We start from the raw sequence: 13,425 nt of genomic DNA, 5'->3' as shown, positions 1-13,425 counted from the left end.
ACCAATCTCTAGAATAAACTGGCATAGGATTCCCCAATAGGAGTGAAATTATCTTTTTCCTTCCTCCTCTTTGCGAACTGTGGCTTCAGATAAAACTTGGATTTAGAGGTTCCTTGGTAAATTTGTAGGGGTCAAGGACGATGTTGAGGGACAGGTGCATGCCATTGTGGATAAGAAGATGGATGAGCATACAATTGTGCATTGTTCAAAGGATATTGAGGAAGTAGAATGGGATTTCTTGAATTTTGGAGAAAGAAACGTTATTGCAATAGGTTATGTGGATCTAATATGTAAGCTCGAAATTGAGGCTGACAGTATTGGTGGGTTGAACCTCTCAAACTCTGCTTTGGCCCTGGCATGATGATAGGTGCGTTTTCTTTTTTCTTTCCTTCACTTTTCCTTGGTTGATTGCAATGTCATCCCAAATGTTTCATAGAATCCTTCTGTCCATCAGGCTCCCTAAATTTTGATGTCTTAAAACTAGGAGGAAGGTTAACACTTGATGACATGCCCAAGTTTTTATACGAGACATCTTCATAGCCCATAAGTCCAGGGGAATTTTTCATATCATTTTCTACACTCTTAACTTTCCCAACCACTTTCTGTAACTCTTCTAGCATGCTAGACTTCTTAGTAAGAAATTTTGGCGGTCAACTTAATTTGAGGGTAGGCTCAAGAGTGTAACAATGATCATCAAGAGTATTGAACGTGGATTCACTAGTAGACTGAGGAAGCACAATTGTTGGATTGATAGCCAAAGTGGAAGTCTTAGTAGAAGGTTGAGCAACAAAAGCACAGACGATATGTGGTGCTGTGAATGTGGTAGACTTGTACTGAGGAGCTAAAGAAAGAATGGTGGAAGTATTGAGGTGCATTTGACGTGGAATGGATTCTGAGGCATACTGTGGCGCATCAATAACAGTAGGAAACCAACTTTACGATTTTGGTAGAAGACTCAAGGTATTTGCAAAGTCAAAAGTGGGGAACGGAGGTGGAGGCAGCCCACTGGCCCAAGCTCGATACATTTCCATCATTTGTTGTCCCAGTCTCAAATTCTCTTCCTTTAAAGTCTCAATATCCTGACTCTTTGTTTCATCCATAATGCCACTCTCTATATCCTTGTTGTACACAACTAACCCTTCCTTGGATTTGGTGTGATATGGAGGACCAGCCAGGAAGCCACAAACCAACCACCTCAAACTAATTGAACAAGAGATAGCAAATGCGTTAGAGTTCAACACTTTCTCAAAATCTCTCTTTTTTTTTTGAAAAGATCACCGAACCCAAGAAAGGCGCCTACGTATCTCACCCCGATAGGGGAGAATCAGGTGTGCGTAGTTCATGAAGTCTTGCCAAAATGGCCAATTAATTCTTTTTCTTTTTTTTTCTTTTCAAAAACTTCAAAAATAACAAATTGTCAAAAGAATTGACAAAAATCTTTTTGCATTTTTCAATTTTAAATTCCCTATACAAAATGAAACCTATGATTACCAAAGAAAAATCTTTTGGGATTTTTCAATTTTTTAATTTCATACAAAAATGAGACTTGAAGCTATTAACAAAAAATCTTTTTTATGATTTTCTTTTAAAGATATAGGAAACACCTACTTTAAAGGAAAAGTGAAGAAATTTTTTTTTTTTTGGATTTTTCAAATAAGATCCCTGAACCCACAATAGGCCGCCTACATATATCACTCCCGAGAGAGAAGAATCAGGGGTGCGTAATTCGTCCAGATTGGACAATTAAGAATTAAAACGAACTAAGACTTGACTTGAGAGACGCGATTACAGACGGGTGATGAGAAATAAAATCTTTTTGGGTTTTCAACTAGACACTTCACACAAAACTGACACCAACAACTATGAAAGAAAAATCTTTTTGGTATTTTCGTTATACGAAATGTAAAAAATTTCTAACATCTTTTTTTTGCATTCTTCTTTTATAAAAACTCCTATGAATGAAAAATCTTTTTGAAGTTTTCGAATTGTAAATGCATGTTAAACGAGACAAAGGAAAATCTTTTTGATGTTTTTGAGAAAATGAGTGCGAAAGATAAAAACATCTTTTTAAATTTTTGAACTATGAAAAACAAAATCCATAAAAAAACTCTAAAAACTACCAAACTCTCTTTTTTGATTCACCTTTTTCTTTTTCTGTTTTTCAATACTTTCTTGTCTACACACTTTACTTCTACCACATGCATTCCTCAAATCAGTTCGGCAAATGACCATGTTACCCCTAAAGATGCAATAATTAGCACGTTCGGATGCTTTAGTGGTGAGTCTCCTACAAAGGGCCATGTGGGTCCCACTAGGTCTTAATATGATGCAAATAAGCATGTCTCAAAGGTTGATCTAAGCTGGGGTTCACTAACAAGGCTGTTCGGGGGTGCGTATGGTCGATAGTGGCTGCGAGAGCTTTCTACCTTCTCCATAACATCGACGGCTCCCCCTCCTAAATTAAGGGTGACTCAACTAGAGGTCGTGTACAACACGTATACTACGGACTTGTTGCAGAAGGAATGACTCGGGTTATGCACATGATGTCAGATATAAAGCGGTAACACATAAAGTAAAACTATAAACAAAGAGCACGTAGGCACTCAACACTGATAAAATGAGTACGAACAATAACACAAACAATGTCTATATACCCATAATGTCAAACAAAGCCGATACAACTCCAAAATTAGCTCGAATCCAGAAAATTCCTCCCCAGCGGAGTCGCTAGAGCTGTCACACCCCTTTTTTCAACAAAAAAAAGATTATTATTTTAAGGGTCGAAAGGATTTTTATTATTAAAGTGACAAAAGATTGAAAATTTGTTTCAAAAAAAAGATTATTTAAATTTTTTATTCAGAGTCGCCACTTGACATAATCCAGTGTGCCAAGTCACCTTTAAAAGTTCCTTTTCAAAACAATTTGACTCTTTCAACTGATTTGCGAATAGAGATTCCGGCTAAGGAATTCTGTTGACCGAGGGGAAGGTGTTAGGCACCCCTCGATCCCGTGGTTCGATCATGGTCGCTTGGCGGAGCATATCAGCTAATTTCACATCACAAATGTATAAACCACACAAAAACACGTAAAACAAGCAACCAACAAATCAAACAGAGTTCAAAACCAAAATAAAGTCCAGTCCGAGTTATACAGTCCCAAAATAAAAAATGCGAAAATAAATCCTATCTAACCTATACTAATCCTAACTACGTTCCCGTGCTTTAACCGACGCCTCGGGCCTTCATCACGAACTTCTGCCGCCAACAAAATACTTCAGGGCATTCCCCGGATAAATCAATACAAATCCCTCGGGGCATTCCCTGGCCAAATGATACATTTGATCCAAAAAGTGAACATACCAAGCCATTCAACACGGATTTCAAGCATTCAACCAAACATTATTCCTAAATTTGTCTACCCGAACCTACGATTTGCCTATCAATTCTCGATCTAAAACATGATACTATTAATTTTCGCCATCAACAATGAATCAAAATACCATAACATTCACCTTTTACTGATATGTTTGCCACCCAATCTATGTTTGCCTAAACCAATTGACGTATCATGATACTACCAAGTTCAATTAACGTTCATTTCGAGTCAAACAACCCATGAATCAAACTAATCAAAATTCACCAATTATATCAAGTTTTCAATTCTCACACCCCAAATTCCCTTTTAACGCTAATTTTCCTCAATTCACGATTTCTATTTCAATGAAACTAAGCAACAAGTGAATATCAAAGTAGCAATTAATCACTAATCAAGATCAAACAACACATAGATTCCATCCAATGAACCATATTCCTTCAACAATGAAATAAAAAGAGAAAAGGAATAGAAATGGACCTCAATGATGATTTTACTCCGAATATCAGTCAATCGAGAGTATGAATCCGTATGCCGAAGAACCTTGATTTGGAACTTCAACTCGAACCCCCAGCTCCGGTATGCATCCCTTTGACCGTCTTCCAATGACCCCAAGATAAAATAGCGCAGAACAAACAATACACGAACAAAATTCTGCCAAGAGCAGTGAACCAACAAATATCTGAATTTGTCACAAAAACCAAGAAAAGGACGTATGGCTGGAACTCCAGAGCTCAGATGGCAACTAAACTGATGGGAGAGGGTCGGATTCCGGTGACTGTGAGTGTTTTCTGGTGATATATATGTGTGTTGGTACGTACTACAGTGATGAATTTCATGGATGTGGTCTGTGTTATTCAGAAAAGAAAAATGGAGTGGTTGTTCTCTTCTCCGTGGAAATTGTGAGGAATTCCTTCCTATATGTGTATTTGTGAGGGAGTATATTGTGTTCTTGTGCTCTCTGTCACCAAGTGGGTTCCACTGGATCCCTCCCTTTTTTTTGTTATATTCATCCTTATCGAAAAATGGTCATGATGTGTATATAATTGTTGTGTTTTTCCCTTTCCCGTGGTCCCCTCTTTAAAATAGAATCCTGTGGAGTCCCCCCTTTTGTATTGTGTGGTATATCTATATGTTCCCTAGAAGGTTTTTTGTGGACCTAAGTGAGGTGTTTTGTTTTTGTGTGATTATATTGTATTGTGTAAGCGTGTATGGCATGTGGTCCCTTTTATATTTGTGTGATTATGCTAAAAAGGGAAGGGGTATACGGGTAGGATAAGGTAAAAAATAGAAAAAATATTTTTGAGGAAGGATAAAAGTACGTGTCCACAATTTGTGTTTTCAAACAAATCTTTAATTTCAAGTTTCACACATACATGTGTAACAATATTATAAAAAATGCATAAAGCATAATAAAATCATGAATCTCAAACCCCTTTAACAAATTCATGCTTGATGATTTTTGAATCATAATTGGGTGTTTTCAACAAGCCCATGTAGTTTTAGAATAAACCCCACGTACCTCAATTTAGAAATTTGATGGATGATTCTTAAAGCCTATGGTTTGGGGATTCATAATCTTCAATCAGTTTCAAAAACCCACGGTTGAATCTTTAGTTATTTGTGTTTTTAGTTTGAAACCCTAGAGAGTACTTATGAATTTTTAAGAAAATATGAATAATGTGGCCACTTGGAAGAAAAATTCTGTGTTTAAGCTGATAAGGGGGTGGAAATTACCCAACATACCCTTAATGAGACGGAATAAAATATAACTGGGAGCCTGATTTTACGGAACACCGCGACGCGCCACTATCGTTGTGGCTCATTGAAAATTGACGAATGGGATTCTTGAGGTCACCGCGACGCGGAGCCATCGCGTTGTCCCACTGGTTGGGACCTGAAACTTTAGCGCGACGTGCCATAATCGCGCTAGGCTACTGGAATTTGACACTTGGTAAATAAACCACCTCTGCGATGCGCCAAGCACCAAGATGTTTTACAACTAGGACTTAAATTAGCCATAACATCTTGCCCGGGTACCGGATTTAGGCGAATCTTATATCGACAGAAAGTTCATTCAATTTTCCACACAACATAATTGATTATCATGAAAAATTTGCATAGGATTTATGGCTTTTAGATCATCTACGTATAGAAATGAAGGTTTTCGTTCTAGCCTGAAATGCGGAGTGTTACAGAAAAGTTAATCTTTAAGGATAGGAAGACGGATCTTTAGGGATGTAATCATTGAATATTTTCTATTTAATGGCAAGACTCTCAATATTGAGAGGCGTTCTGCAGAAAATTGACAATTATGAGTTCAGAATGCACCGTTTGTTGAAATGTCTATATTCTGCGTCAAAAATACTGTATTCAGTTGAACCAGACGGTCATACCTTATAACTGGAGTTTAGCTCATGAAGAGCTGGATTGGCTTGTATTTTGATGTAATATATAGGTAATCAGGTTTTGTGTATTTCTTTTCCCTTTCTTGAGATATTGTCTCTAAATATTTAGCCATGTTTCTCTTACTGATGTCAATATGATACTATAGATATTTGTACCACTATGACTCTGATGGCTAAGAAAAGAGTAGCACGGTGCACTAAACTCGTGCTATGTGCGGGGTCCAAAAAAGGACTGGACCATAAGGGTCTATTTTATGCAATTGTTCTACAAGATCATCAAATTACATGGAACTTGATCTCCTCCCTTTCTTGAAAATGCTATATAAAACAAATCTATAGGACTACTTTATTGGCAATAACATTGGAGAAGCCAGGAATCCTAACGAGGAAATCACAAGTTTCAAAAGTCTTTATTTCTTTGTCGAACTTTATGCTAAGTCGAACTATGACAAACAAAGTGAAACGGGGGGAGTATATACATGATGTACTTCTAGGAATTAACCAACAGCCATTTTAGATGTTAAAACTACAAGGAAACTTGATATCCTTTCTTGGTTAAAGGGAAGTACAAGTCAAGGCATAATGATGCAGAGTGTAGAAATTGATGCTGTAAAACAAGTGTCATATTTCATTTACAGTCAAGGACAACATACCCAGTGTAGTCCCACAAGTGGAATCTGGGATGGTAGAGTGTACGCGGACCATTTTTTATTTACAATCATAAAAAGCAAATGAGGTTTGTACAAACAGTAACTCACCCTTGTATTGTACATTGATATAGTGAAGTGTGAACCAACTCTATGGATAACTCGAGTTCGACTATTTGGTGAGAAGGGCCATATTGAGAAGGATTCTTCATTCTGGTCGAAACTCCATTCCTTGAACGATGAGGCCACCTTTTGTAAAGATACGCCTAGTCTCCATCAATCTCGCTTCGACGTCTCCATCCTCGCCTGCATCGTTGAAAAAATTCCCCATTTCTATTTCCAACCATCCATCGACTCTTCTCTTGTGTCGATTCTCACCAGGTTGTACTGAAATACTAACAACACTAGCTCGTTCCTCAGCTTCATCATTACTCTCACAATCAATAAATCTTACAAATGCATTAGCATTTTCAAGGCCATAAGATCCGCCTGCGACTTTGAACACTAGATAAACAACATATTTGGTTCTTTTTGACAGTAACCGAGTATCAATCCTGCCTCGCATATCATGCCAGTAAACAAACCGAAGATCAGCCACTTCTGAGAATCTGTATAAAATGATCATGATCAGTATTTTTATTTAATTAAGTAATTTCTTTCTAAATTTATACAGCAAAGGAACAGAGAAAATATAAAACCTGGAGTCGGGGCGATATGACCATACCCAATAATGTGGTGTATCACCCCATGAAATAACGAGTTCCCTTGCTGATACCATATAACATTTCTTCCCAGTCTTCTTGTCCAATGAAAAGCTCTATTTAACATATCAAACCATAAATACACAACACCATCAGAAATGAAAACAACGAAAAAGGAAACGAAGGTCCAAACTATGTCTAGCTGTATAAAAGCGAGTACGGGACCCAGACCATCCAATGACCATTGTGGATGGATCGGGTCATTTACTGGCCGATTCTTACCAGGTCGGGATGGGACAGTCACAGGCCAACCCTGCCCCCACCTGACATCAGGGATGAAGCTAACCCTGGGCCATGGGAGCCCCTTCAACAGAAAATTATACCATTTATACATGGTTAAACTTAATTTTTATGTATATATAGTAGATGTTTCACCCCCTTTGGTTTGTTTGTATGTTTACTTCTGACCCCCTTAGTGAAAATCTTGTCTACGCCACTACCTGACATGACTAGGTACAATCACCTGCTCATTTCCACCCACACATCATACCCATTCATAACCATAGGGCCTTTTTCATTGACAGTTAGCTGATGAATTCTTCTTGTATTCATGAAAATAACCACATCAACAACATACCCACCGCATTCCTACAAGTGGGGTCTGTAGAGAGTGGTGTATACACAACCTTTCCCCTACCTTGTGAAGGTAGTGAGACTGTTTCCGATAAACTCCCCGCTCAAGCAAAGCATAATAAAATCAAGAAAATGACCACATCTACACCTAAAACAAAAAAGTTAAAAGGGAAATACATCCATATACTTTTGGTCTCTCGGTTATTTGTTGAATGAAGATCGTGGTCCTCGTGATATCGGATGAAACACAACTAACCCTTTACTTAGTAAAATGTACACTTCAAGCCGTCACCACCACCGCCAACATATCCAATATACTCCCACAAGTGGGCTCAGCGGAGGGTAGATTGTATAAAACAGGCCTTACTCCTATCTTGTGGAGACAGAGAGGTGGTCTCCGAACGACCCTCTGACTCAAGTATGACTTCCAGGAAAAATCTAATTTTGATTGTGAATACAACATCGTATGTAAAGCAAGACTAGTGGGATCCTTGTAAAACTGTAACAGTCTGTGGTAACTTCACTAGAAATAATAATAGAAACAAGACATGATACATAAACATTCAAACTTGGCCCCAACCGGCAAATAAACACTTCAACTTTGAGCATGCACGTTTAGATACCTCAACTCGTGTTCACCGTGTTAGCTTAACACTCCAACTTACAAAATGATCATCTAGACACCTACACCACTTCAGCATCGGGTGTCCATGAGGCATAGTCGAGATAAATTGAAGTGTTTAGTTGATAACAAAAGCCAAGTTCATGTGTCTAGCCAAGTTCATATGTGTCTTATGTATTATGCCTAAAATAAACTAACATGACCAAGTAAAATGAAACAAAGAGAGTAACAAAATACCAGATAGTAGCACATCGGTACTACAACAAAACTGAACTATAATCAAACTAGCCAAACCGTTAAATAGTATCAGTGAGAATTGGAGAATCACATAAACTAAAATAAAGTTCTTTCTTCGAAGGAGAATTACACATTCAATAATTTGATTTATAAATAATATGTTGATAATTAGAGTCAAAACTCCATACCAAGTCAAAACTAGACAAACGAATTGAAACTGAGTGAGTAGTAACCACAACAATAACTACAACATACCCAGTATAATCCCACAACAGATTTTGAGGCCAAATTAATACAGTTAGTCGTATTTTAACAATACCAAAATAAATTAACTTCAATTGATTTGGGATTAAAAGCACAGTCTTTTCTTAAATATCAAAGTAGGGTCCACCTAAATAGTGTCCATGCAAACCCTCGGCTCAAGACAAAAAAAATACAAAAGTCAGTAACAGAGTAAAAAAAACAGTACTACTACAACAAAACTATAGTCAAACTTTACGAAATATTAGATAGTAACAAAAATCGAAGAACGAAAAAAATAATACGTACCAATTTACCATCATCACTGAGTATTGGGTAATCACATAGACTAAAATAAATTTCTTTCTTCTAGTGAGAATTACTCAATAAATAATTTGATTTAGAAATAATATGTTGATAATCAGATGGCAAAAATTTCTCCCAAACAATATCAGATTCAGCAGCAGACTTAAATCCTTTTGAACTAGCAGATAATCTAGCAGTATCTTCTGGTGAACTAAAAGGATAAAATTTCTGATAAACAACCATCTGGTAACAACCTAAAATAATCCATAGGAAAAAAATAAAATGAAATAAACAACCCTGAATCCAGACCGCCTAACAGTCCTTATGAATCGAACACTTTCTTATCAGGCCGGGTTGGGCCGGTCATCGCAGACCCTGCCTACTTCACATGATGTACCTCCCTTACTTACTACACAATCATAGGACGTACAAAATAACACATACAAAAAAGCCAAGGAAATTCGATGCGTATTAGTTTATATACATAATTTCTTCTACCTATCTACACAGTATAATATTGGCGCAATACATAACTATGCCTTTTAACTTGGCCTCATATCACATCTATGACCTCAAACTTTGCATGTTCACAAGTAACACTTTAACTTGTAAAAAGTTGAACAACTAGACACATATGTCCTATTTGGCATCCTAGATGCTCAATTTTTGTCCTACATGGCATCATACATGTATTATGCCACATAGGACGTGTGTGTCTACTTGTTCAACTTTATACAAGTTTAAGTATCTACTTGTGTACTCCCAAAGTTGGAGCTCATAGATGTGATTTGAGGGCAAGTTAAAAGGGCATATTTATGTATTATGCCTATAATTTTCAGCAATAGGATAACAAAGAAATCATACCAATTTGCCTCCATCAAGAAGAATCGGAGAGTTAAAGAGACTGAAGCAAAGTTGTTTCTTCGAAGGAAAATCCATTGGAGAGTCTGATCTAGAGACAATATCTTTGTAATCAGAAGGCAAAAATGACTCCCAGACAACATCAGATTCTGCCGCAGACATGAATGTTTGCGAGACAGCTGAAGACCGACCAGCATCTTTCGGTGATGTTAAGGAGAGAATTTTCGATATGCAACCTTCCGGCATCAAGCGGAAACTATCCATCGGAAAAATTAATAAGTTAAAGTTACTGAATATCTGTACAGTTTATATAGAAATACAAATAGATACTACTAGTCAATTACTCAACCAGAGTCTTACCAAGAAACCACAAAGTCAAAATTTTTAGCAACTAAGAAACTGACATTACAAAATAACGATTAAATTAATCAAATTAAAGAAATAAAAAAATGGGAACTCTTATTAGTCACAATTAATACGAGAAAAGGTCCAAAATAGTTTCTTAAGTATGTAAAACTGGTGCAGATTTGGAGGATCTTGTGAAATGACCTTTTCAAGTCTTTCTTTTTAATTAAATAGACTACAAGTTTTTTTTTTTTTTTAGGGAAATGATTCATTTATGAGATCGATTATCGATCCAACCTATATATGGACAAATCAATTATCAGTTCGACATATCAATAATCGATCCGACCTATATATGGACAGATCGATTATCAATCCGACCGATGAGGAAATAGAAGTAGCCCATTTTGCTATTTGGAAACTTAAAGAGGCTTAATAGCCAAATTTTCTCACTAGACCATTGAAAACTTGAAGCTTAATAGCGAAATTTTCTCCAGATTTAGCTCGAGACTAAAGATTCGTATTAAAATTACACGAATATGCGAGTAATGAAGTTGTTATAAGAAATACCCAGTCAATAGGGGCAGATCCAGAGAGTAATATGAGAGTTCACAGATCCTCTATATGTATTAAAATATCCACTAAATATCTATAACTTAATCGTGATTGTATATTAACTTGAGGTTGTTGTAGGAAACCATAAACTTCAAAGTCGGGATTTGCCTTAGCTAGGCAAAATAAGAGCTCTTTGCCGCTTCCATTGTGTCAGCTAACAAATCAAAGTACACACTGACCAATCTCAGTTTCCATCAATATAAACATGTGATTTCGTAAATTTGACTAGATAAATAAAGTTTGAGCATTATATCGAACAATCACATTGGCAGCTTAAGGTGGTACAAATAGTTGTTCATCTAGAAAATCTTTTGAATATTTCATTACACATTCCATGCTTATCAACCACACATTATCTAACCAGATACAGTTCTATCTCGATATGTTCCTCAGGAAGGACCGTATAACTAAAGGCAAAGAAGAAGGGGATCTTTCTCTTATTCATTCTGGACGAAACTCAATTCCTTGAACAATGAGGCCGTGTTTCCAACGGAGATACTGAATCTCCATCAATCGCGCTTCAACATCCCCGTCTTCTCCCGTATCGTTGAAAAAGTTTCCCAATTTTAATTCCAACCATCCATCATCTCTTTCCATGGGTAGCATCGATCTAGGTCCTTGTCCTACAAAACTGACAACATTTGCTCGTCGTTCTGCTTCATTGTCACTCTCAGAATCAACAAATCTAACAACTGAATTAACACTTCCAAGGCCATAAAAACTATCTCCAAATTTGAACACTAGATAAGCAAAATACTCAGTTCTTTTCGACAACACTCGAGTTTTAATTTTGCCCCGGATATCAAGCCAACAGACGCGTTTAAGTTTAGCCACTTCGGAGAATCTACAAAATTTTTATACTTTTTCAGTAATTATACTATATATTAAAGTAATTTCTTCCAAAATTTAGAGTACATGGGAAAGGAACTGTGAAAAATATAAAACCTCGAGTTCAGGTGAGATAACCATTCCCAATACGCTGGTGTATTACCCCATGTAATACCAAGTTCTCTTGCTGCGACCATAAAACATTTCTTCCCCGTCTTCTTGTCCAGCGAAAAACTCTGTTTGACAGATCAAATACAGACACAAAATCATCAGAAAAGTGAACAATTGATAGTTAAGGTGTATTTTGATAAAAAATTGATACTAGTTCAGGTAGGAAAGTCACCTGATAGTTCAGTTATGGAACTCAAAAAATCGATATACTTAATTTAGGTGCATTTTTAAGCCCTCACTCATTTAAAAACAAACCTAAAAGGCCAAAAACCCACTCGACAGCCCTGTGTCAGGATAGTAACTGTCCTATCCTTACTGGATCTGATTGCGATCACAACGGGCTAACCCCCTGAAAGGCGGCCTATGAATCAAACATGTTCTTATCAGGCCGGGTTGGGCCGGCCATCGCAGACCCTGCCTACTTCACATGACTTCCACTGTACCACCCTTACATACTACACAATCATAGACATACAAAATAACACATACAAAAAAGCCAAGGAAATTTGACGCGAATTAGTTTATATACATAATTTCTTTTACCTATCTACATAGTATAATTTTTCAGCAACATGATATCAAAGAAATCATACCAATTTGCCTCCATCAAGAAGAATCGGAGAGTTACAGAGGCTGAAGTAAAGTTGTTTCTTCGAAGGAAAATCCATTGGAGAGTCTGATGTAGAGACAATATCTTCGTAATCAGAGGGCAAAAATGACTCCCAGACAACATCAGATTCTGCCGCAGACATGAATGTTTGCGAGACAGCTGAAGACTGAGCAGCATCTTTCGGTGATGTTAAGGAGAGAATTTTCGATATACAACCTTCCGGCATCAATCGGAAACTATCCATCAGAATTTTTAATAGATTAAAGTTGCTGAATATCTGTACAGTTTATATAGAATACAAATAATACTAGTCAATTACTCAATCAGAGTCTTACCAAGAAACCAAAATGTCAAAATTCTTAGCAACTAAGAAACTGACATTACATAATAACGATTAAATTAATCAAATTAAAGAAATTAAAAGAGATAATCATCCAATACCCCTTGAACTATGACCGAAGTTCCTACGACACACTCTAACTTCACAGGATCCTATTACCCGGAACTCAATTTTAGCATATTTTTGTCACCTTTGTGCTGACATGACAACTTTTTTTTTTACATAAAATGGGTCCCACACCAAAGGTGTCATGTCAGCCAAAAAAGGTGCCAAAAAATGTCACGTCAGTACAAAAAGGTGACACAAAAATACATTAAAATTGAGTTCAGGGGGCGTGAAGTTGGAGCGTGTCGTAGCAACTTTGGTCATAGTTCAGGATGTACCAGATACTTTTCTCAAATAAAAACATGGGAACTCTTATTAGTCACAATTAATACGAGAAAAGGTCCAAAATAGTTTCCTAAGTAGGTGAAACTGGTGCAGATTTAG

General features: G+C 36.9%; 2 protein-coding genes across 3 annotated transcripts; both read right to left on the bottom strand.

Moving 5' to 3' along the window:
* Nucleotides 1-6,350: 6,350 nt before the first annotated feature.
* On the bottom strand, nucleotides 6,351-10,500 carry LOC107851793 (F-box protein PP2-B10). 2 transcript variants are annotated; one of them, XM_016696882.2, is made up of 3 exons: nucleotides 10,031-10,500; nucleotides 7,126-7,244; nucleotides 6,353-7,035 (listed from the first exon to the last, which is right to left on the bottom strand). In XM_016696882.2, the coding sequence occupies exons 1-3, from the start codon at nucleotides 10,289-10,291 to the stop codon at nucleotides 6,636-6,638; spliced, it is 780 nt and encodes a 259-aa protein (XP_016552368.2). In that variant the 5' UTR covers nucleotides 10,292-10,500; the 3' UTR covers nucleotides 6,353-6,635. The 2 variants fall into 2 exon arrangements, with proteins under 2 accessions (XP_047257239.1, XP_016552368.2); XM_047401283.1 differs by lacking the exon at nucleotides 10,031-10,500 and having other exon boundaries at nucleotides 6,351-7,035; nucleotides 7,152-10,018.
* Nucleotides 10,501-11,221: 721 nt separating this feature from the next.
* On the bottom strand, nucleotides 11,222-12,890 carry LOC124889472 (F-box protein PP2-B10-like). Its single transcript, XM_047401282.1, has 3 exons — nucleotides 12,580-12,890; nucleotides 11,933-12,051; nucleotides 11,222-11,831 (listed from the first exon to the last, which is right to left on the bottom strand). The coding sequence occupies exons 1-3, from the start codon at nucleotides 12,838-12,840 to the stop codon at nucleotides 11,429-11,431; spliced, it is 783 nt and encodes a 260-aa protein (XP_047257238.1). The 5' UTR covers nucleotides 12,841-12,890; the 3' UTR covers nucleotides 11,222-11,428.
* Nucleotides 12,891-13,425: the final 535 nt, after the last annotated feature.

The sequence above is a fragment of the Capsicum annuum genome, chromosome 12 (assembly GCF_002878395.1).
Source record: "Capsicum annuum cultivar UCD-10X-F1 chromosome 12, UCD10Xv1.1, whole genome shotgun sequence".
NCBI classification, from domain to species: domain Eukaryota; kingdom Viridiplantae; phylum Streptophyta; class Magnoliopsida; order Solanales; family Solanaceae; genus Capsicum; species Capsicum annuum.
Note: the sequence above shows the minus strand (reverse complement) of the source record. Positions and strands in the feature narration are given on the sequence as shown.